This window comes from Stegodyphus dumicola, chromosome X2 (assembly GCF_044657685.1).
Source record: "Stegodyphus dumicola isolate Sdum_Otavi_A_Nest chromosome X2, ASM4465768v1".
NCBI classification, from domain to species: Eukaryota; Metazoa; Arthropoda; class Arachnida; order Araneae; family Eresidae; genus Stegodyphus; species Stegodyphus dumicola.
In genome coordinates this window covers 195,359,638-195,381,627 of record NC_140781.1, presented here as the reverse complement: position 1 = coordinate 195,381,627, position 21,990 = coordinate 195,359,638, and the positions used below count along the sequence as shown (strand labels likewise).

Genomic DNA, 21,990 nt, shown 5'->3' with positions numbered 1-21,990 from the left:
TGTTGGCTATATGTAATCACGGAGACTTTTGAACTTTCACTTGAAAATTCATTGACCTTTTCCGGGGTAGATCTTTAGATTTAACTTTTAGGAAAGGAATCAGAATGAAGACTAGGTAAGACCTCCTTAAAAATGTTATTGTCAGGACTAAGTGATCGAACTTTTTTCCACGTTGTCACTGAAAATTTCGATATAAACCCCTCTTCTATGGTTATATAAATTAAAATAAATACCTCGCGAGAGGCTAAAAATTATTTGAAACGTTAAATTCTTTCCAAAATTTAGTAATAGGAAATAAAAGCTTTTAGTTTCAGAGTCATTAGGTTATTTTGAGGCTGGAGACGTGAAAAATGAGCCATGTCCTCGACGGGACTCGAACCTGTATCTCTTGAATACGCGCCGAGTGTTCTACCGTTACACCACGAGGCACGCAAAAAGGAGGGAAAAATACCTTATATAGTAATTATTATAATTCTGCAAGAAGCTTTTGTAGTTACACAATTTTTATTTACGCCTACAACAAAAAATGTTAACTTTAAGAAGATACAAGTTTTAACGCAAAATGAAGCGTACGTAAATTTTATTCGTTATTTTAAGGCCAAAATCAAATTCATAAACTCCAGTCAGTCCTCAGCTAATGAATATAAATTGCAGAGTTGGAGTGTCATTCCAATGCATCAAGGTAATCTTCCTAAGAAAAAAATTTCATGCTTAAATTTAAACCGCAGAAAACATTCGCCAGTTATTTTTTGCAAAGAAAACACAAGCTAAACATTTTTGAAGGTGATAGAACATCAGAAACAGAAGATATCATAGGAAAAGCAAATAAAAGAAAGGTTTTACACTAGAAAAATATTTCGCCACCTGATCCATCGATGTTGTTTTATACTTGATATTCAATTTGTTTCTATTGCATTAGCTCGGACATCCTTTCTTATTTTCTGCACTATTCTAACCACTATTTGTCGTTTCTTTGTCATAACATAATTTTATTTTAATTATTGCTGAAGAAAATATTCTAAAAATGGCTATGATTTCTAAGATACCTTATAATATTAAGAATAATGAAAATGTAAATTTCAGAAGATTGAAATAAACGCACTCTAGCTTTAAACTAGCTTTGGTTTTTTACCCTACTATTTCTGGGCTTGAATAAGATCTGTTTCTCTGTGGGTGGGATAAGTACATGATTAATTATATAAAATACTTAGATAGAGAGCTTAAAACCTTAGGATGTTCATAATTAAATTTGCTGTTTTTTGCTAAATGCCCGGGAAATACATTAATTAGTATAGAGAAATATTTAAAGAATTGTCGAGTGGCCAATAATTGTTGTTGATGGAATATTTTATAATTTCGACTCCTTCAAATGTAAGCTTCATGTTATAGCTTGCATGAACATGTTGCATATGCAGTAAACTCGTTCCTGAAAGATGCTTATTACATTAATTGCACAGGAATAAGTTTGAGAATTATTTTTATTAACCGCCAGGCACAGAATAAATAAATAGTCTTCATGTGCTTTTTTTATTTAAACAATCTAATTCGTTCTGCTCATTTTTCATCTCTCCTGCTTTCGAAAACTACCTAATGTCTCTGCAGTGGCGCCCGAACTAAAAGGGAGGTGGATAATGATTCTACACCCCAGGATTTGGCGACTGGGTCCCCTAATAACCAGTCGCCCTTTAAAAGGGGGAGTATATCAGGTATTTTTCCCGCCTTCTTAGCATGCTTTCGTAGTGTAGTGGTCAGAACGCTCGGCGCGTATTCGAGAGGCCCGTGGTTCGAGTCCCGGCGAAGGCGCTGTTCATTTTTTATCTTTCCTGCTTTCAAAAAATACCTAATGACTCTATAATTAAAATAAACTAATTTCCTCTCTGTGTCCTAGAAATGTGTAAAAAATATTGGAATTTAATCAAGTTTTTTAAACTTACTACAATATTATGATTAATATAATATAAATAACTGCATCCTAAATGTTGATGTAAATAATTTTTAAATTCTTGTTTTGTGTCATTATGACATATATAATAATTTTGATGCTACCAAACTAAATGCTTCTACTAAATAAAGCTCAGTAAGTAAACCATGTTATTCAGTTTCGCAATTTAGAACATACTTCTTTTAAAAAATACTGTCAGGTTAGCATAACTTGAATGCTGAAATAAATACAAATAAATTACATCAGATTGGCAAATGTAATTGTCAGACAGACACTGTATAGAGTCTTGAGCTACTATGACGCACAGAAGAAGCAACTAGAAGAGAACTGCAGGTCAGAATCTAAATCCTTTTACTGTCCTGTCTCCGGAAGTAAGAGTAAACTAGGAGTGAAATTGCGGAAATGATGATTAACCTTCGAGAATAGGAAACGCCATTGTACCTTCTGCAATGCATGTGTACACTATCAGCAGTGAGTACATATTGGAAATAGTGCAGAGATCAGTTTAATGGGAATAACTGAGTATTGCCAGATTCCAAAAATTGGAAGAAGTGTTGTTCGTTTGCATTCACTAAAACATTCATGTTATAGCTCTCATGAATTATTAAAAATTTTATGAAACCAGACAGTGCATGGCTCTTTAAAATGTTTCATGTAAGTTGGAAACAGGATCAAGATAATACAAACAGGGACAAACAGCAAAATGATAAAAAGAATAAAATACGTTTATCATTCAAAGCAACTACACATGCAGATGGACTAAAGGAAAATGGCATACATCGTTTTCTAGACAACAACAAAATCTAAATATTTCATTGGTCTATCAAAAATCTTTACTACTGGTTTGTAGAAAGCTAAACAGTGTTTTACACTTTGTTTAACGAGGAAAAATCACGTAAAACAATAGAAAACCAAAAGATAACGTACATCAAATTTATCACTTCTGAACTTTATTTTTCGGCGCCATTCAGCTTTCAGTTTGGATGCCTTACCAGGGAAGAAACGTCGTTAACGTCGACTTTGCGATGTTCAAATTAAGATAGACTGCTTCTTCGGATGACGGTGGGGAGAAAATTGCGTTCAAATTGAGCCCAAAAGTGTGTAACTAGAGAAACTCTTTCTAAAGCCTTTTCTCTCATCAGCAGTCTATAAACGGCCTCCATATTTTGTATTCTCTAGCCATTTACTTTAATAACACAAGGCTATTCTTTTATTACAATGAGAACGTCATCTCTTACTGGTTCATTTTCCTTTTTTAACTGAAAGTAAGACATACGCAATTACTTTCTATGTGTATGGAGTGTATGAAGTACCCCGTTCAGTAGGCCAAGTATCCCAATGCTGCATGAGTATTTTATGTTAAGAAAATACGTTAGAAGCTGCATTGAGAAATATTGCGCGCGATTCTTATTGATATATTAGCCTAATTCAACTTTAGATTAGAGTTTCGCTTTAGGAAAAAAAGAAAGCGTTTTAATCTCATTACGAGAAACGACCGTTCTGACACGGTCCTTTCTCCTTTAAAAAGCGATATTCATTCTGAAAAAATTTTTTGCTTTAAGAAAGGTGATTGCGCCTAATCGCATCTTGAAATGTTTACATCTTTTGTAAAAAACAACTCCATTTCGAGATTAATTTTGTCTAATTTTAAAGCTTGTTTTGGCATGCTTTTCTTATGTGTATCCATTAATATTATAAATACCCCAACGATCTCTCTGCGTTCAAGAACTCATGCGTTAATGCGTATGACTTCATCTTCATTAGCAGAAAAATAAATCGGTATAGATTAATTTCATATAATGTGAAGCCATATATATGACACTTAAAAGCGTTAATGAGCAAAATGGAAACTCAAAATAAAACTCTTGTTATCATTTATTCAAAACAAATCTGTTAACATGGATTAAATTAAAACCGGAAATTAAAACTGACAGATTTTAATTGAATTCGAAAATCTTTAAATTAAATTTAATTCGTAATTTGTGAAACTTCTTTGGAATATTTTATGGCTAGTCATAAGCATGAATATAAATACAATAAAATTACTCATAAATCTTTTGCAGTTTGGTTAAATTCCAAATCAAAACTGAAGTTCGGAATTTTGCAGCACTGAAATGCATTTGAAGTACACGCGGAGCTTGCACAATGTTGTGGTTTCTAATTCATGTGCGACCCGACTTAAAATTACGCATTTCTCTTCGAAAGACGTAAAACTTTGGCTGCACTCAGATGACCCTTTTTCATTAAATAGAGTCAAACATTGGTGCTCTGCATACAATTCCACATCTAGAAGATTATACCCAAGTTGCACAACCAGATACAAATTAAAATCCACTTAATTGGTTTATTTGGAGATTACGGCAAAGCACTCGAGGGCTATCTGCCTTAAGGAAGGGATGCCTTCGTGGAGGACTTTTTAAGGGAAAGTGGCTCGTATACACGTTACACATGGGGAAAGCCACGAAAACACCCATGAAGCCAGCCCGTTCGCGGGATTCGAACCTCGGTTCAGCGACGTTACCGCTCGGCCGCTGGTTGGCTAAAATCCACTTAAAAGGGTTTTTCTACGTTACATAGGTCAAAAAGGTGCTTCAAATTGCAGTTGGTATTCAAACAAAGTACGTAAAATTGTTTGAAATAACCATGATCAAAACGAAATAAGAAATATTGTGTTGTTTTGAGAGTCAAAATTTAAAGAATGTCATGTCCGCTGTAAAATTACTAAAATATATTACTTATATGGATACAGCTCAAGAATAAAATATCGGATACATTTTTCTGTATGATATGTATTCAGTGTTCTATTTAACAGTAAGACACATCTCATGAACATTTCGCAGTTATCATTATTTTAATCTGGGTTAATCAGCATGAGTAACGTAAGTAACGTCAAATTTATTAATGTTGCAAATTGTTTGAAATCATTTACTAAGTGTTACCCTTTCCTCGACACGGCAAGAATTGTAAAAGGGAAGGATAGAAATATTAAACCCCTTAAGGCAGATAGCTCAGATCTACTAATCTAAGTTATGATGCCTTATCAGACATACTATTAGGCAACTATGTGTTATACCACTCGCACATTTTCAAAGGGAAGCTCTTTAGCAACATATGTGAAGACAAAATTTTGGAACTTTACGTATAATTTCTCTTACTGATTAAATTTATAATATTCTAATTCACCTGAATAATACTTACTTCTTTTCAATCTTATACCAAATTTGGATTCTATACTTTGAAATAAAATCATCAAATGTCATCAATCACTATACTTATGTTTTTACACAAAAGCAAACAAGTTCAAGACTTAATTTGCGTTTGTTGACAAACTTTACTTTCTCAAATACGAACGTTATTGAATTCGGTACAAATAGTTGCCATAAAATATTAGAAATGTTGTTCATTTATTTACTATAGGTTATCCGCATTTAATTTATAATCAAATTACGGATTGTTACAGTAAACGTATATCATCTGCACAGAAATGTAGTATGAAGAAACTTCCCACAATTAAATGATTTTCAAGACCTCTTGAACACTAACTACATTTTCAAACCATAATTTTCTTCCTTGTATTTAAATATGATGAAGTTTATCGGTCTGAAAAAATCTGATGTAAACACCACATAATTTCCTTGTACATCCTATCCAGTTATACCCATTTTTTCCTGCAGTTCATTTAAAATTACTTCCTCGAATTACTGTAACTTAATGAATCGATCCCCCAAGGCAATTTGAAAATGACATCAAAATATGCAAATTCTGAAATTAAATATCCCGATCAGTCGGTATTCGGGAGTCAAATTTGTTATGATTTTATTTTTTTTTCTAACGAGTGTCAAATTTTCCCGAATATAAGTATAGGAAAAACCGCATTAAAAGTTAGATTTCATTATTTGTCGAAAATTGAATTTTTTTTATTTCACATTGAAAAAACCCGATTATTTCTGTCATTTAAAACACTTTTATAATTGGAAGTATATGACTATTTTTTTTCTGACGATTACAGTAAGAAAGAGCACAGCTAGGTTCACCATTACTACAGCAAAAGAATTACGAATATATGCTTCGAAAAGTTTTTCTGAATATTAAAGCAGGCATGACATCTATTTTCGGGCGTTTACGTTAGCAAATTCAAATATGAAATTGTACATGTTTCCCGGTACTTACCTGGCAAACAAACCATAAATAGCTGTTATAGCAGTAGTCCCATATACAAAATTTCAAAGTTCTGAGTCTAATCCTTTTTGAGTTACGCAAGATGCATAAAGAAATACGTACAGGCGTCCAAATAAAAATCCCTTTTGTATCTATTTTAAATCTATTTTAGGAAACACAGTCTTTTATTCTGTTTTGTACGTACACACGTTGCTCAAATACGTCGTTTGGGAATGTTCAAAATGGATCTTTCTATTGAAGTATGATACCCGAAATTTTTCGATATAACAATGTAGAGACATTAGGTACATTTTTGGATGCAGGAAAGATAAAAAATACCAACCGCCTTCGCCGGGAATCGAACCACGGACCTCTGGAATACCGGCCCAGCGTGCAGAACCACTACACTACGAAGGACGATAGGAAATCGGGAAAAATACCTTATAACGATACTTCCTTAACTTCGTACAAGGAAGTCAAATAAATAACGTACACTGAGGGAAAGATGCTAAGGAAACACTAATTTAAAGCATCAATGAGTGATTTATTTGCCAGGCAAGTACCGGGCAAAATGTAGAATTTTATATTTGAATATGCTAAAGTAAACACCCGAAAATAGATGTCATCCTGCTTTCATATTCAGAAAATGCATTTCGAAGTATATATTCGTACTTCTTTTGCTGTAGTAATGGTGTTGCTTTGTATCCGGGGTTTTATTTAATTTATGATTTTTTTGAAAAAAAAAAAGAGAAAATCTAAAGGATTAGGTTGCCGATTACGCAACTGGAGAATTTTCTTCACCCATTGCTAAAGTTCTGGACAATCCATAAGCGCAAATCGAAAATTTATTTTTAACCACCGGATTTTAAACTACGATATGCAGAGAAATGCAGGTAAAAATCCTACATATAACTTTAATGTGAAGGGGAAATATTTATTTTGAACTGCATTTTGTCACGTAAACGAAATGGATATTTTATTCATCGAAGCTTGCGATGACAAAAACGTGGTTGCCAAGCTGTTTTAAAGAAATAAATTGGAAAATGTTTAGATACAGAATATAAATATTAATCTGAAAGTGTACTTACTAGATTTGTTCCACGGTAAAGAATTTTCTTTGATATGCATTTAGGGGTAAAATACCTAAATACGGTCACCATAGGTAACGCTTTAATAGACTATATAATTTATTAATTCATGTGTCCTACAAACATCACAGTCATAACGCAGGCTAAGAGTATAATGTGTATGATTTAAAGGCAAGTATCATTTTCAACAATCTGAGAATTTATTGTCACATTGTAAAACTTTCTTTTGAAATATACTTTTGACAAAAAACATGTCCCAGCAATAAATAAAGTATTAAATTATGATTATTCACTGATGAATAAGAATGATTGCGTTGAAAGCTATTTTTGTTTACATGAAAATTGACGTTTTAATAAAAGAAATAACTACACAAACTTAATAATACGTATTACTCAATTTCGGTATGGCCGACCAGCGGCCGAGCGGTAAAGTCGCTGAACACTGGTAGTTTGGTCCGAGGTTCCAATCCCGCGAACGGGCTGGCTGCATGAGCGTTTTCGTGTTTTTCTCCATGTGTAACGTGTATACGAGCCAGTTTCTCTTAGAAAGTCCTCCACGAAGGTATCCCTCCCCTTAAGCCCTAGTGTGCTTTGCCATAATCTTAATAACCCCCCCCAAAAAAAAACAATTTCGGTACAAGCGAAGTCCTACACGTTTCGTTTTGTATAGTATTATAAACCTTTCCCATATTACTTCATTGTTGGCAACTTGATTTTAATTGTTTCAATCTTTTTTTTTCAGGACCTTAATCTTCAGAGATTCTAATACTTGCTTATTTTAAACTCTCTGTTCTAGTATCATATAAATGATAGTTTTGCAAATTAGTTATTTTACTAAAATTAGAATCAGGTTTCTTGGCTTCGTAAGATTGGATAAAATTGTCTTAACTTAGTAATAAAAGAAGGGTACTCATATTTGCGAAGCAACACAATTAAATATACGCCATGTGCACAAATTCCTTACAATGTCTTTTCTTTTTCAAACGGTTTATCGTAGCCATATACTTCTAATTGCATGAATATTTTAAACGATTAAAATGTTTATTTTATGGTATTTTTAAATTAAAAAGATCAATTTTGCAAAAATATATAAAAGTAAAATTTCATACCTTCCTCAGGTCTCTATGCTCATATTTTAGAAAATGTTATACTCATTATAAAAGCCACAAATGAGAAGGTGTGACTGTACAGTCACATCTTCTCATTTTCCAGTCACTCACTTTTCCAGTTGTGGTTACTTTTCAGTGTGTGTTACTAGTTTTTCAGTATGTTACGATAACTTTGGAGGTGATATTTAGCACCAAGGTATCTGACTTCGTTCGACATCCAGTTGGAAGTAGATATGAAATATCTTACCAAGTTAATGTAAATATATTTTTTTATTTTACTGCATTAAGATTAAATAAGTTTCTATTGGCTATACCCTCGAAAAAAACATGTAATTTTGAAGCAAAAAAATATGTGTATAAATATGTATAAATATGTCTGTAATCACTGACACAGGAAATTTTCGCTAACCATAAGCACTTAGTAAACCTGATTTACTTACTTCCCACGACGTTCATCATTTGCACTAGAAACATTATTGTATAGTGAATTTAGGTTATAGAAACGAAACTGTTTTACAAAACTTTTTATCTCGTAACCAGCGTTTGAACGATTAAGATGGCTGAATAATGGGAGTTTGATTCAGTCTTCAACACAAGCGAAGGGGATTATAAGGTTGACTTTCGTGTTTTTCCCATATGTAACTTGAATACAAGACAATTTCCCTTAGAAAATTCTACGCTGAGATACCCCTTTCTCTAGCGTGCTTTGCCATAATCAAATAACCTAACCGAAAATTTCTTTTCTTTCCGCATATGCTAATTGCTATTACCAGGTAAGGGATTTTAAAGGGCAAAATTGTTATAAAAAAGAGGAAAAAAAGTTTCTGAAAATGTTCATAAGATGTTCGGATAATCATTATAAGTTGTTCGGATGTTCGGATTGTTATAAGTTGTTTGTTCAGTTTAAAAATGATTATATTTTTAGTCCTTATTCATTATTGAATGGTTTACAGTTATGTGTGTGTGTGTGTGTCTGATTATGGCAAAGCCTCGAGGGCTATCAAGTTTACAGTTATAAACTGAAACAAATCGCATAAATGACCATCTCTAAGAAGTAAACACTGTTTATCAGGTTTCAAGAAATTTTTTGCACTAAATAATGCTCAATAATTCTGCGATTATGAACTGCTAAAACTCCTAGTAATGCTTTGAGCATTGGAGAAACTCAGCTCAACATCAAACAACAAGCATATTTCATATGAACATGGAAAGAGATCTTAACCATAAAATTTTAATTTATATTTCGGTTTACCAAATCTGTTGAAGTTTTCCCTCACAGCTATTAATTTTTTCTACTGCTCTTTTTCTATATGCCTTCTTCTAGATTTTGAATTACTTCAAGTAAGGACCTATTCTAACTTCAAATGTTTGTCAGGGAGAATGTTTCTAGCATACTTGATGGTAGTTTATTGAGCCTAAACTAGTAGAGATCTGTCTATCTATATTACGAACTGACGCTCCGTTCAATAAAGAACACTGCGGGGAGATATTTGTATATCCTGTGCCAATATTCCCAACACAATTGATCAAACATCCGCTCAGCATATGCAGCCAGAAGTCTGAGGATAAACACCGACTAACTGCGCGCGACTCGAAATGCACATAGCCTCGTCCAACGGGACCCAATAATCATTTGTCAAACGTATAAAGTAATAAAATAATAGAGTAAGGAAGGAAAATATGTACAGCACACACAGATGGAAAGAAGACTTGATATAATTTTCTCTTGTTCTCTTACTCTTTACAAATGTAGACAGGGCATGTTAGAATCTTTGTTTGCCATTAAATACTTTCTCACTCATGTAATATGATTAATTATTTATAATCACCGTACCTTCATTATCAATAATATAATTCATAATTTGTTGAAGTGGAGATATGCACTTTGTACAGTAGAATAAATGTTTCACTGAATATTTGTTGAAAATCCTGGTAAGTGATTTGCTCTAATAACTGAAAGTAATGGCATTGCCATATATAATGTTTAGCCTCTGCTAGATGCGCCGGTGGTCCGCACTCGCATCTTATATTTCTTCTTAACAATCGCTGGAAATAAGAAGGAAACTTTCTATGATCTGTTACTAATTGTACTAAGAAGAAATTCTTTTTCGGGATACTTGTGGGAAATACTCATGAGTTAAATTTCCTGTATTTGTCTTGTCCCATCTTCTATGCCATTTTATTAAAACTTATTAAGAATTTCATACCCGATTGTTAATCTTGAAATAGGAAGATGGATATTCAATCGTATCTTTTAAGGTTGAATCTTTAGCTGTTGTATCAGCAACTTCATTCCCTATTATACATGTATGTCTCCGTATCCAATTTAGGATAACTGGACGAATATTCATATCCATATTTACTGTTTCTTAAAGAGTTTGAATAAGTAAAGGTATTTTCTTCGTGGAACAGGATGCCTTTAAAACACTTTGGGTTTTTATATTTTTTTAATATTTATTAATATATATTTTTTTAAGCTCGCATTTTGTGACTTATTACTTTTGAGAAAATAATTTAGTCATAAAAGGCTTTCTTTAAGCTATAGGTTATAAATGAAGCTCCAACTTTATCTTAAAAAAAAGAACTAGATTCACGTGGACAGCCGAGGCGAACACGGTTTTTGAACAATTGAAAAACGTCCTAATTAACGCCCAAGTCTTTAAATTCCCAGAAGGGGACCAAAATTTAGAGATTGCTGTGGATCCATCGTATTACGCAATTGGCGCAGTTGTCTCTCAAAATGGGCAGCCAATGGCTTTTTTTAGCAAAAATCTGAACCAAACTCAAAGGAATCACTCGGCAACTGAGCGAGAAACGCTCGCTGTCTTACTAGCAGTGCAAAAATCCCTCGTTTATTTCGTAAGTGCCCCCCATATCAGAATACTCGGACCATTGCGCAGTTGGCCGCTTGTGTTCGAGAAAAAAAAATCTTTCACCCCATCTTGCACGTTAGACGTTAAAACTGCAAGAGTTTAATTTAATTATAAAACATACACCGGGGAAGTAAAACGTAGTTGCGGATGCTCTATCAAGAATTAAGATGGACGAAGAAGGAAATACAGTTAGATGTGCTATGCTAACGTCTAAAGTAATTGAATCCCGTGAAAAACTAATTTCGGAATAAAAAACGGACCTTGAATTCAAAGATATTTACGCGTATCTTGAAGACCCCTAAAACTCTGAGCATGTGGATTTAACGACTATTCGCAATAGGGAGGTTCTATGAAATAATTGATAAATTACTGTTTTACACAAAAATAACTAATGAGAACCAAGAATAGCGGCCAGTGATCCCAGCGAGTCTACGTTTAAATATTTTAGAGGAGCTGCATGTTTCGCCAATTTCAGGTCATTTAGGAATAAAAAAAAACTTTACAAAGGCTCCTCAAAGCGGTTTATTTCCCGCAGTTGCAGAGGGTGGTCATGTCGTGTCACTACCATTTAATAAATGAAATAAAATATCGGTTAATTACAGCCCGGTTGAGTACTTAAATAACATAAACACCACTTTTCCAAATGAATTAGTTGGCATTGATTTGCTCGGACCTTACCCTAGAACAAAAATAATAAAAACAGATACTTGTTAACCACAGTAAATCATTTTTCGAAATGAGTGGAAATAGACCCCCCCTTAAACGAGCATCAGCAAAAACAGTTGCCGATTCGTTACTGAATAACTATATTTTAAAATACGGGGAACAAGTAAAGGTAATATCGGACAACGGTAGACCGTTTGCTAGTAATTTATTTTAAAATCTTTACACAGAACTCGGCATATGCCATCTAAAAATGGTACCATATAGACCGCAATCGAATATTGCGGAACGTCTAAATAAGAATATTGAAAAAATTTTTCGGGTATACCTTAAGAAGTACCATGACCGCTGGGACAGCTGTGTCAATGAGTTACGTTTTGCCTTGAGAACAGCGAAGCATGATACTACACAAAAAACCCCGTAGAACTGTTATTAGGAAGAAAGATTTTAACACCTTTGGAAAGCTATTTTTTGTGCAGCAAAGGCAAGAAGAATTTAAATTGAAGGATATTCAGGCAATTATTAATGAAACAATTAAAATATCCGATGCAGCAAGGCAGAAACAGAACATTTATTATGATAGAAATAGACGGGATGTAGAATATAAGGTCGGTAAGAAGGAGCTAAAATTAAAACATTCATTATCGTCGGCACCAGAAACAAAGTTGTCAAGTTTGAGTCCAGGTTTGAAGGGCAGAATATCATTAAAAGGATTAAGCACACCACATTTTATTTAATGGCTGCAAATGGCCAGCAAGTAATTGCTAATATTGATCAGTTAAAACCTTATTATTGTCATACTGACTTCCAAGATTTATAAAATCTATTGGATCCTTGAAGTGAGCCAAGAATATCACCAAGCCAGAAGCCGAGCTGAAATCCCTCAACAGCAAAAAGGAAGCAGGCCGAGAGGGTGGAGGAATCCCCGGCCAAACATATCCAACCGGCAAAAGGTCCAGGATCAGCAAAAAGGTTGGTGTTGGTGTATTTAATTATGGCAAAGTACACTAGGGCTATCTGCCTAAGGGGAGGGATGCCTTCGTGGTGGACTTTCTAAATGATCAGCAAAAAGGAGGAAAGTAACACAGATGAAACAACCTGTCAGGAGGGTGGATTCACGAAAAAAAGCCAGTACCGGCGGTGAAACGAAAAAGACCGGCTGACGATGTTCTAATAAAACGAGTACAACAACGAAGGGCCGAAACGAGTCAACGAAATACATTCTGCATTTTCCTGCGGCAACCAACACAAGGGAAGGCTAAGGAGCTGTAGACCGAAGAATTGCAAAGGGTAAACGAACAGCCGAAGCGGGAGCCGTGCTGTTTCAACTGATGAGAAGAGGCACGTGCAGATTTAAAGATCCTCAGCAAAGAACTGCCCAAAACATGAAAAGGAAATTCAATTTCAAAACCCACAGCCAGTGCGGGAGGTTCCCAGGAGCACTGACAAAGCGAAAAAGCGAAAGCGGGTCTCCGTGGACGGTACGAACCATCAAAACCTAAGTAAGAAACTGGAACAGCGTGGGGGGAACAGGAGTTAAATATGCATGAAATGAATAGTGATTGAGGGCCAAAGAAATGTCGATGAAAAGTAATTGTAAAGAATGGCAAATGTTTGTAAAAGTGAGACTAATACCATTTCCTTCCAGATAATTTAGAACGACAAAGATCTAAAAATCCTAGATCAAGAAGAAGCTTATGTATGTACAACCCAGATGAAAAAAAAGATTGTAAAATTTTTTTATCTTAGTTCTAGTCTAGCTTTCGATTTTGTGTAAAGTTGGCCCTAAGCAAACGAGTTTAAAGTTTAAAACTGTTTAATGTAACGAGTTTAAAGTTTAAAACTGTTTAATGTAACGAGTTTAAAGTTTAAAACTGTTTAATGTACAGTGTTAGGAAGGTTTTACTTTCAACTTTAAGAAGTTTTGAGAATTTAAACTCTTAAAGAAGGTCGTTTTGAGACCTCATTCTCGGTTCTTATTCTTGGTCGTTTTGAGACCTTATTCTTGGTATTTTTCCTTATTCCCGGTTGGTATGGAAATTCCGGTTCGGAAAGATATAACGTTTATCCTAAGATTATCAAAAGTTATCTTTAGTTAAAGTTACTTTCCTATCCCTTCTAATTTCAGCTTTTTTATTTCCGGCAAGGGTATGTTTTTAGAATCGCGGTTAATTGCAAATGAAGGAAGAGCAGTACTGAAGTCGAAGTATCACTGACTTCGTTAGAGAGCCAGAGATTTTGATTAACGCGAGTTTGCCATTTGGCTGCACACTCTCTAAGTCATTACTATGCTCGATTGTATTTCAGGCCTTTGATAGCTTCGCCATTTAGGTAAAATTTAGGGGCCAACTTCTGTAGAATTTTGATAGCTTCGGGTATATCATTTTTGTTAAGCGTTAGTCAAGTTTGGTTTTCTTAGTACTCTTGAGTTCAAGCCTAAGTGGAGGCTTTTCTGTACGTCCTGAGAAAGGTCCATCTGTGAATCTTTATTTTGAGCAATAAAGTGCAATGAACTCTTCTTGAGTTTACGATTCTGTTTACTGAGCTAAAGCGATTATTCGCTTACCAGTTCTCAAGGTTCCACACACTTAGCTGTAAATTCTAGGTTGGAACCTTATAGTATATATTACAACGCCTGGATGTCATAGATTTATCGTCGTTGGAAACATCAGTATAATGATGATGCACTTTTGAAGATCATAAGTACTTTCATTCAACACGAGCCCTCCAGCGGCCGAGCAGTAAAGTCGCTGAACACTGGTAGTTCGGTCCGAGGTTCGAATCCCACGAACGGGCTGGCTGCATGGGCGTTTTCGTGGTTTTCCCCATGTTTAACGTGTATACGAGCCAGTTTCCCTTAGAAAGTCCTCCACGAAGGCATTCCTCGCCTTAGGCAGATAGCCCTCGAGGCTTTGCCGTAGTCTCACACACTCGCATTCAACACGAATTCCATTTCATACTTCTTGATCATATTTTCTATTTCCTCAAAAGCGTACTCATGAGTTCGCTTATGTAATTTTTGATCTCAGAATGTTTTCATCCGGTACGAAACTTCGTCTGCATCTCTGAAGAAATGGCTTCGGAAAATTTATCTTCTAGGTTGGAATTCCTGAACAGATTAATACCACCATAAGATACGCACTGAACACATTACATAACTGCTGTTTTTCAGTTTTTGAGTGAAGGTACATTTTAAGATAATTCGCTACCGTTGTGACTTTTGAAGTTCTACATTCTTCTCATACTTACTGCATTGGATGCTATAGCTTATATATAGACTTGATGCTTCTTATTGATTCTAGTATCTATACCACAGATGAAGCATGCATCGAAGAACGAGACAATTAAATTCTTTTTATTGAATTTTGAACTGCTAGTCCTATGCTTGGTTATTTTCTGGTTTTTAAACTCTGTTCTCTGACACTGTAACTAATGTCTGAGGACTGTTAAAAAGTACAAATTTGTCGTAGGTCTTATTATCTCGTAGGTCTTATTTTCTGGTTTTTAAACTCTGTTCTCTGACACTGTAACAAATGTCTGAGGACTGTTAAAAAGTACAAATTTGTCGTAGGTCTTATTATCTCGTAGGTCTTATTTTCTGGTTTTTAAACTCTGTTCTCTGACACTGTAACTAATGTCTGAGGACTGTTAAAAAGTACAAATTTGTCGTAGGTCTTATTATCTTAAAACTAGACAAACAAGCAACCCTGTGTTTGGCGTAGATTTTAGTCAAAGTTATATCGATTTCGAGGGCAACTAGGTACACGACTCTTTTCATAAGTAGCACGGTTGTATTTATATCCAAAAGGATTAAAGTGAATGATAAGGTAGCTCTATCTGTGGGCAAAAACACGTTACAGGAAAGAAATAGCTGTTTTTGCTTGCTAATGAAACTAAATTATTTGAGATTAGTTGCCAGTGACCGAAGGATTTTCTCCAGCGACCATTGATAAAACCTTTAAAAAACTTTCATCTTGCCCTTAAAAAAGACATTACGCTGTTAGAAATAACATTAATAACCTTGCCGTGTCTCAGTTTAATCCATCTGTCAGTCATAAAATTTCACGTTTCTCCAGAAGTTCAATTTTCAAGTAATTTTCTCCCCTATCAATAAAAATCCATGGTTCGATTCTTAAAGATTTCATTTCTGACTTTGATTCTTGGGGAATTTATATCATATCGTGTCAGTGTGGTTTGAGATACATTAGCCAAACTAAAACAGCGTTAAAATTTAGTATCAAATCTTATATCCGAAAAGCCAAATCAACAAGTTTTCGATAGCTAATTATCAATGGAAATTTAATCATAATTTTGACTTTATGTCTGCAAAAATTATTGAAAAAGTCTCTGCAATTGGTGAACTGGATTTTTTTGAAATTTTTCACACATTCTTAAAGATTTGTTTTGAGTAGTTAACGACTTTAATTCAAATCCAATCCTTTGTAACGCTTTTAAAATTCTCTTAACTTTTTCGATTTTCGTTAGTATTTCAACCGACAGATGGCGCCTCATTCACCTTATGTTTTTGTGTATAAATACAACTGTGACTTTCCAGATTTCTTTAGCCCTGATTAAGAGTGCCCTGTACCTGTTTACCTTCGAAATTGATAAGAGTCTTGACTAAAATGTATGCTCAACACAGGGCTGTTGCTTTGCCTAATTTTATGTTTTGTTTTGAAGTATTTCTCTTCTTTCTTATTGTCTTATTACACTCGGACAACACATTTCTAGAGAAGAGTTTTAAATTTAGATAAATTATCTCTTCCATAACAAATGAAAATGAAAACTAATCGAAAACCTTGAGAATTTCTCTACTATAACCAAAGATTTTTGTGATCATGAAAAGTTACCAGTTTCATTTTAGCACTTTTTTCTTTCTTTTCTGAGTTTTATATTTTAGACTAATGAATATATGTGTTCTGTTCTCTCTGTTTTCTACATAAATATTCCTTAACATAAGGCACATTTATTGTCCCAATATATGTCACATTTATTGCTACCTGTACACATCTTATAGAAGAATAACTATCACATCATTAGATCAAATTTAAAATATTCTCTTTAATTTTTAAATTTAAAGAGCATGCCACTTGTTCGAACCATATTTGGTTGATCATGTGGTTGAAGGAACTTATGTATGATTTCGATAAAAAATCTGTTTGAACAGTTTTCTCTTAAGAACTTTAACCGCTTTAGTTAAGTTAAATTAAAGTTTAAAAATTACGTTTATATGTGAGGGTAAGGTAATTAATACCGTTCGGGGATTATCATTCTGTTAAATGAAATAATAATGTAATTTATGAATAAATATATGCTTTCGCATAGTAAGATACGAATTACAACTTCATTATCCACATGAGTAATCAAGTATCCTCATCAAAATTTTAGAAATAAGGGAAGTAAACACATTTTCCTTACACCTTTAGCAAAAGAATACAATTTTTCATATCTGACTATCTTTTAGTAGCTCTTAAGTGCATCTAGTCACGCCTTCTGAACAAATGACTATTCCGTCACATTTTTAAAACTTTTAGTCTGCATTTGGCAAGCTGTTCATGGACCTCGAAATTCCTTGAAAAATTTTCTTCCTTGAAAAGCAAATTTTTCAAGGAAGAGTAGCGTCAAACAAAAGGCCCCTTGCATTTTTCTTTTCATTTGTATTACGTAAATATTTTCGCTTCTGTACTTAACGCTTAAAAGAGTTTGGAACAATTGTGCTCAAGGCATTTAAATAAGCTAGAAAACAAGTATGGATAGCAAAATTGTTTGACTCCAAGGCTCTAGAAAAATTAACTTGTACATTTTAAATCTTTGGAACGAAACAATTTTAATATATATTTAATTAAAAGAGAAAAAAGTGTAGCCAGAAAACTATTCGTTGAAACCGAATTTATTAGAAAATAATTCGTTTTAATGGCATATTTAATGAATTTTAGTAAGCTTTAAACAAACTGAAGAAACGAAAATAGCAGCTTATTCTGCAAATCTAAACAAACAAAAAAAAAATATTTTAAATTTAATTGGTTTAAAAAGTTGTCTGTAATTTGTAAAACGCTTTACATTTTCTTATTTTTAATAAGTAACTGGCAAGGAATCAGTTTGAAGAAATATTAATGTATTCAACATAATACGTAACTGTTACCTATTGCAATCAACTGTTACGTATTGTAATCAAAGCAATACGTAAGATTTATAAAAAAAAGCACTATAGGATCAATGGAACACGCTAATAAAAATAACAAATTAAAAGATGTAACGTTATTGTCATATTTGGCACCATTTTTTAATCTCACTGAATATTAGACACTACCACAATTAATAGTTTTTGATATACGTTTATATACAAAGGTTTAGAAGGGAGTGGTTGTATTAAAAATTGATTCTGTCCATCAACTTCCAGTTACAAAAATTAACGAAATAAGATATGTTCTTTCATTACAACGGTTCTCTAAATAATGAGAAACTTTGTACAGATATAAGGAATATAATCTCAGTAATGGAGTTAGGAGACTTCAGGCTTTTCTAAATGCAACATTTAGCTGTTAAATTTTCTCCACAAAGCAGAAAAAAATCTGATCAATAAAAAATCTTCGTTATATTTCAGTATGTTCCAAAATAAATTTCCAGATATGCAGAACCGCTGAAGATACTGAAGAATGCATTTGTTAACTTAAACTGCTATTCAGTACCTCTTACCAAGCATTTTTTAAGATTGTCCTTAAATTAGAGTAAAATGACAGCTAAAATGCTCTTGTTTAGACACTTAATGAAGCCACAGAATAGTACACATTATGAACTTTTAGATGATCTCATAAAAGTATTACTTATGCTCATTTCTGTGAAACATTTTGTGCCTAAAGTTATAAAATATTTTGTATTTAACACATTAAAACATAATGAAGATTTCATGAACAAATGATTTAATTTTTACTCTTTCTGCCATCAAAAATTTCATATTGGTGTTAAAAACAAAGTTATTTCTTAAATTTGTAGCTGACTCCTTCAGAATATTTATCAATGATATCTCTTCGAATTTTACACATAAATGTACGGATAAAACGTAAAGAAGTTTTGAAGCACAAAGAAGGAAGCACTATCTAGAATTTTTGCTTTATGCGGGTCGTATAACAGATGTTGTTATATAACTCTTCCCTTTCTCATAGGATTGAAACAGTTATAATAAAATTGTCTAATGTATTTAAGCTTACAAAAAATAGAAAACCTTTCAGAAACTTTAACTGTAAGCAAATGTTTGAGATACATATTTAAGGAAATAACGTCTGTAGCCACCTTTTCTCAACACCTTGTTCAATGTAAAATATGCAGAGTATGTGACATTAGAATAAGTACAAAAACTAACTTTTGTGCTACAATTTAGGAAAGGAGTTAGAATACATAAAATTGAAATCAGAAAGATATTTTTAAAATTTACAAAACTTGAATGGGAACTGCGAACAGTACAACAATGGACAGAAAACAGGTTTAACTACTGATATTTACAAAGCCTATTATTAAACGGTGTCAGGTACTCATATTTAGTGAAACGTCTTTAAGAAAGATTTAAAAGTAATTACCTGCTTTCAAAAATTTCGAGTTATATAAATGCCATAATGATTGTAAATGCAAGGTGATTAAAGATGAAGCAGATTTACAAAACATTTTTTAAAATACAAAACCCATTATTTATAACCTAGAAAGAAAAAGAAAAGATACCATGCTTTTATGTTTACTTAAAACCCAGGCATTATAACCGTGTATTTCTGGACCGTTTTTTTGCCTGACGTGCGTGTGACGCGAAAATGGATAAAAGGTTTTAGAATGTCGATTTATGGAAGATGCATGCAGAGAGCATCTGACGCAGGAAACTTTCTGTGTTTTCTTTGAAACAGATCTATGGCAGCACGAAAAGTATAACAGTTTTCTAACCAAGAAATGCTGCTTCTTTTCTCTCAAATAGCGTAAAACATCTTCCTGAAGCTTGATTTTATGTCTTTTTATGCGTACGTATGAAAGTAAGAAACAGGGTTTCATTTTTTAAGAGGGATAAGTAACGAAAATACGAGGATGATGCTGAACCAAGTCAGGCACTTTGGTATTTAGCAGGTAAATAATTGACAAATATGCATACTATAGTAATATTTTTCCTTTATTTTGATTCAATTTGATACGTATATTAAAATACATTTGTAACTGAAGAGAATTTCGCATATCATTTGATAAATGGAGAATGTTCCCTATTAAGTCTTTATTACATATTACTGAAAAGTTTAAAAAATATTACAAGCACTTAATGATATTTGCTCATAGTTTTTCCCATTTGTTTTACATTGGACTAATAAAACTAATTGGTATAATAAACTTCTTTAGTAAATATCAGATAGGTAACGCGAATAGATCGAAACCGACAGTGAGTGTTTCGTTTGCCAGAAAATATTCTTCGTTATTGGCGTTTATGCTTCGTTACCAGAGCTTGTGTATAATAGTTTCTTTTCCATATTCTTTAGATTAATAAATATAGATGGAGGACAAAATAATGCGAACACCTGTGAAAAAATATGACGTATTTCACACCTGCAGTACAGCCGCGCCACCTGCAACGGAAATCTGTCATCTGGTGAGCGTGAAGAGGAAGGTATCAGTCTCTCAACAACAGTCACCTGCTTTGCATGCTTCGATCGAACTGTCTGTGAGAAGTTAAAATGTCAGACCTGTCAGAGTTCCAAAGAGGAATGATAGTTGAAGCGCGTTCAAGTGGAGCATCAGTTACGGAAACAGCTAACCTTGTGGGGGTGTAAGGAGTAGGGTATTAGCCGTTATGACAGCGTACATGAAAGAAGGTAAGACGACGTCTTCAAAGCACAACAGTGGCCGAAAGTCAAAGTTGGCTGATAGGGATAGACGGGTCTTGAAGCGCATAGTAGCCCGAAAGCACAAGCAATCGTTATCCGAGATAACATCAGAAATGAACAGTGATCTCCAGGACTCCGTTTCAACAAAAACTGTCAAAAAGGAACTTCATGCTGCGAACATTTATGGCAGAGTGGCAATTCGTAAACCCTTAGTGACAGCAACTAATGTTTTCAAGCGACGCAGTGGTGCAGAGATCACAAAGGCTGCCCCCCAGCAGTGGCAGCAGGTAATATGGTCAGATGAATCGTCATTCACCCTATTTCAGTCGACCGGACGCGTTTATGTCTAGAGAACGACCAAAGAAGCGTTTAATCCTGACTGCCTCTTGCCGACTGTGATATATGGGGGGTGGCACCATTATGGTATGGGGTGCGATATCTTGGCGCGGTCTTGGGCCACTTATTATTCTGCATGGGGAGGATCACATCCAATCACTGTCTAAACATTCTAGGGGATCATGTCCATCCTTTTGTCCAGACTGTATTCCTTGCGAGCGACCGCTTTCTCAAGACGACAACGCCCCTATCCACACTGCTAGGTTTGTTCAAGAATGGTTCGAAGTGCATGACGATGCAATGGAACATCTCGCTTGGCCCCCTCAGTCTCTGGACTTGAATATTATTGAACATTTATGGGCATATTTGAAGTCCAAACTTCTTTACCGATTTCCACCTCCATCCGGACTTTCGGAATTAGAGACCGCTCTGCAGGAGAAATGGCTTAATATTCCTTTAAACATTATCCATGACCTTTCTGCATCTATCCCTCGTCGCATTCAATCTGTACTTCAGTCCAAGGGTGGTCCAACTCCCTATTAATAAATATTTTCCATTATTTCACAGGTTTTCGTATTATTTTGTCCTCCATCTGTATATTGGCACAACTTTTGTGGTAGCCTCTAAATTTGTAAAGGTAGACGCAAGAAAAACATTCACCTATAAAAAGCGCCTTTTTTATTCTGATTAACTCTACTGCAAGAAAATTTACAGTTATTAAAAACAACTTACAGTTATCTGAAGTCCTGATGACTGCGGCGATTTTATTAAGATAGATTTTGCTGTTTCAATCGATAGGTCTTCAGAAGAAAATGTATATTCTTCCCTCGGCTGAATGAAGAAACAATCTGTAAAAAAAAATTGTCTTTAAAATTTTGAACATCTACCGACAAGTTCCATGTAAGGTAACAGAACGTAACGTATTTTAAAACATGATAAAAACAGGACAACGTCTTTTTAAGGTCGTTTTGA

The 21,990-nt window shown here is 34.1% G+C and overlaps 1 protein-coding gene across 2 annotated transcripts in view; it reads right to left on the bottom strand.

Moving 5' to 3' along the window:
* LOC118198260 (uncharacterized) overlaps nucleotides 1–21,990 on the bottom strand; it is a 324,065-nt gene that overhangs the window by 190,662 nt on the left and 111,413 nt on the right. For both annotated transcript variants that reach the window (XM_085809850.1, XM_085809851.1), the window contains exon 4: nucleotides 21,751–21,866. In XM_085809850.1, the coding sequence (XP_085665976.1) occupies nucleotides 21,751–21,866 (116 nt within the window). The remainder of the gene's footprint in view (nucleotides 1–21,750; nucleotides 21,867–21,990) is intronic.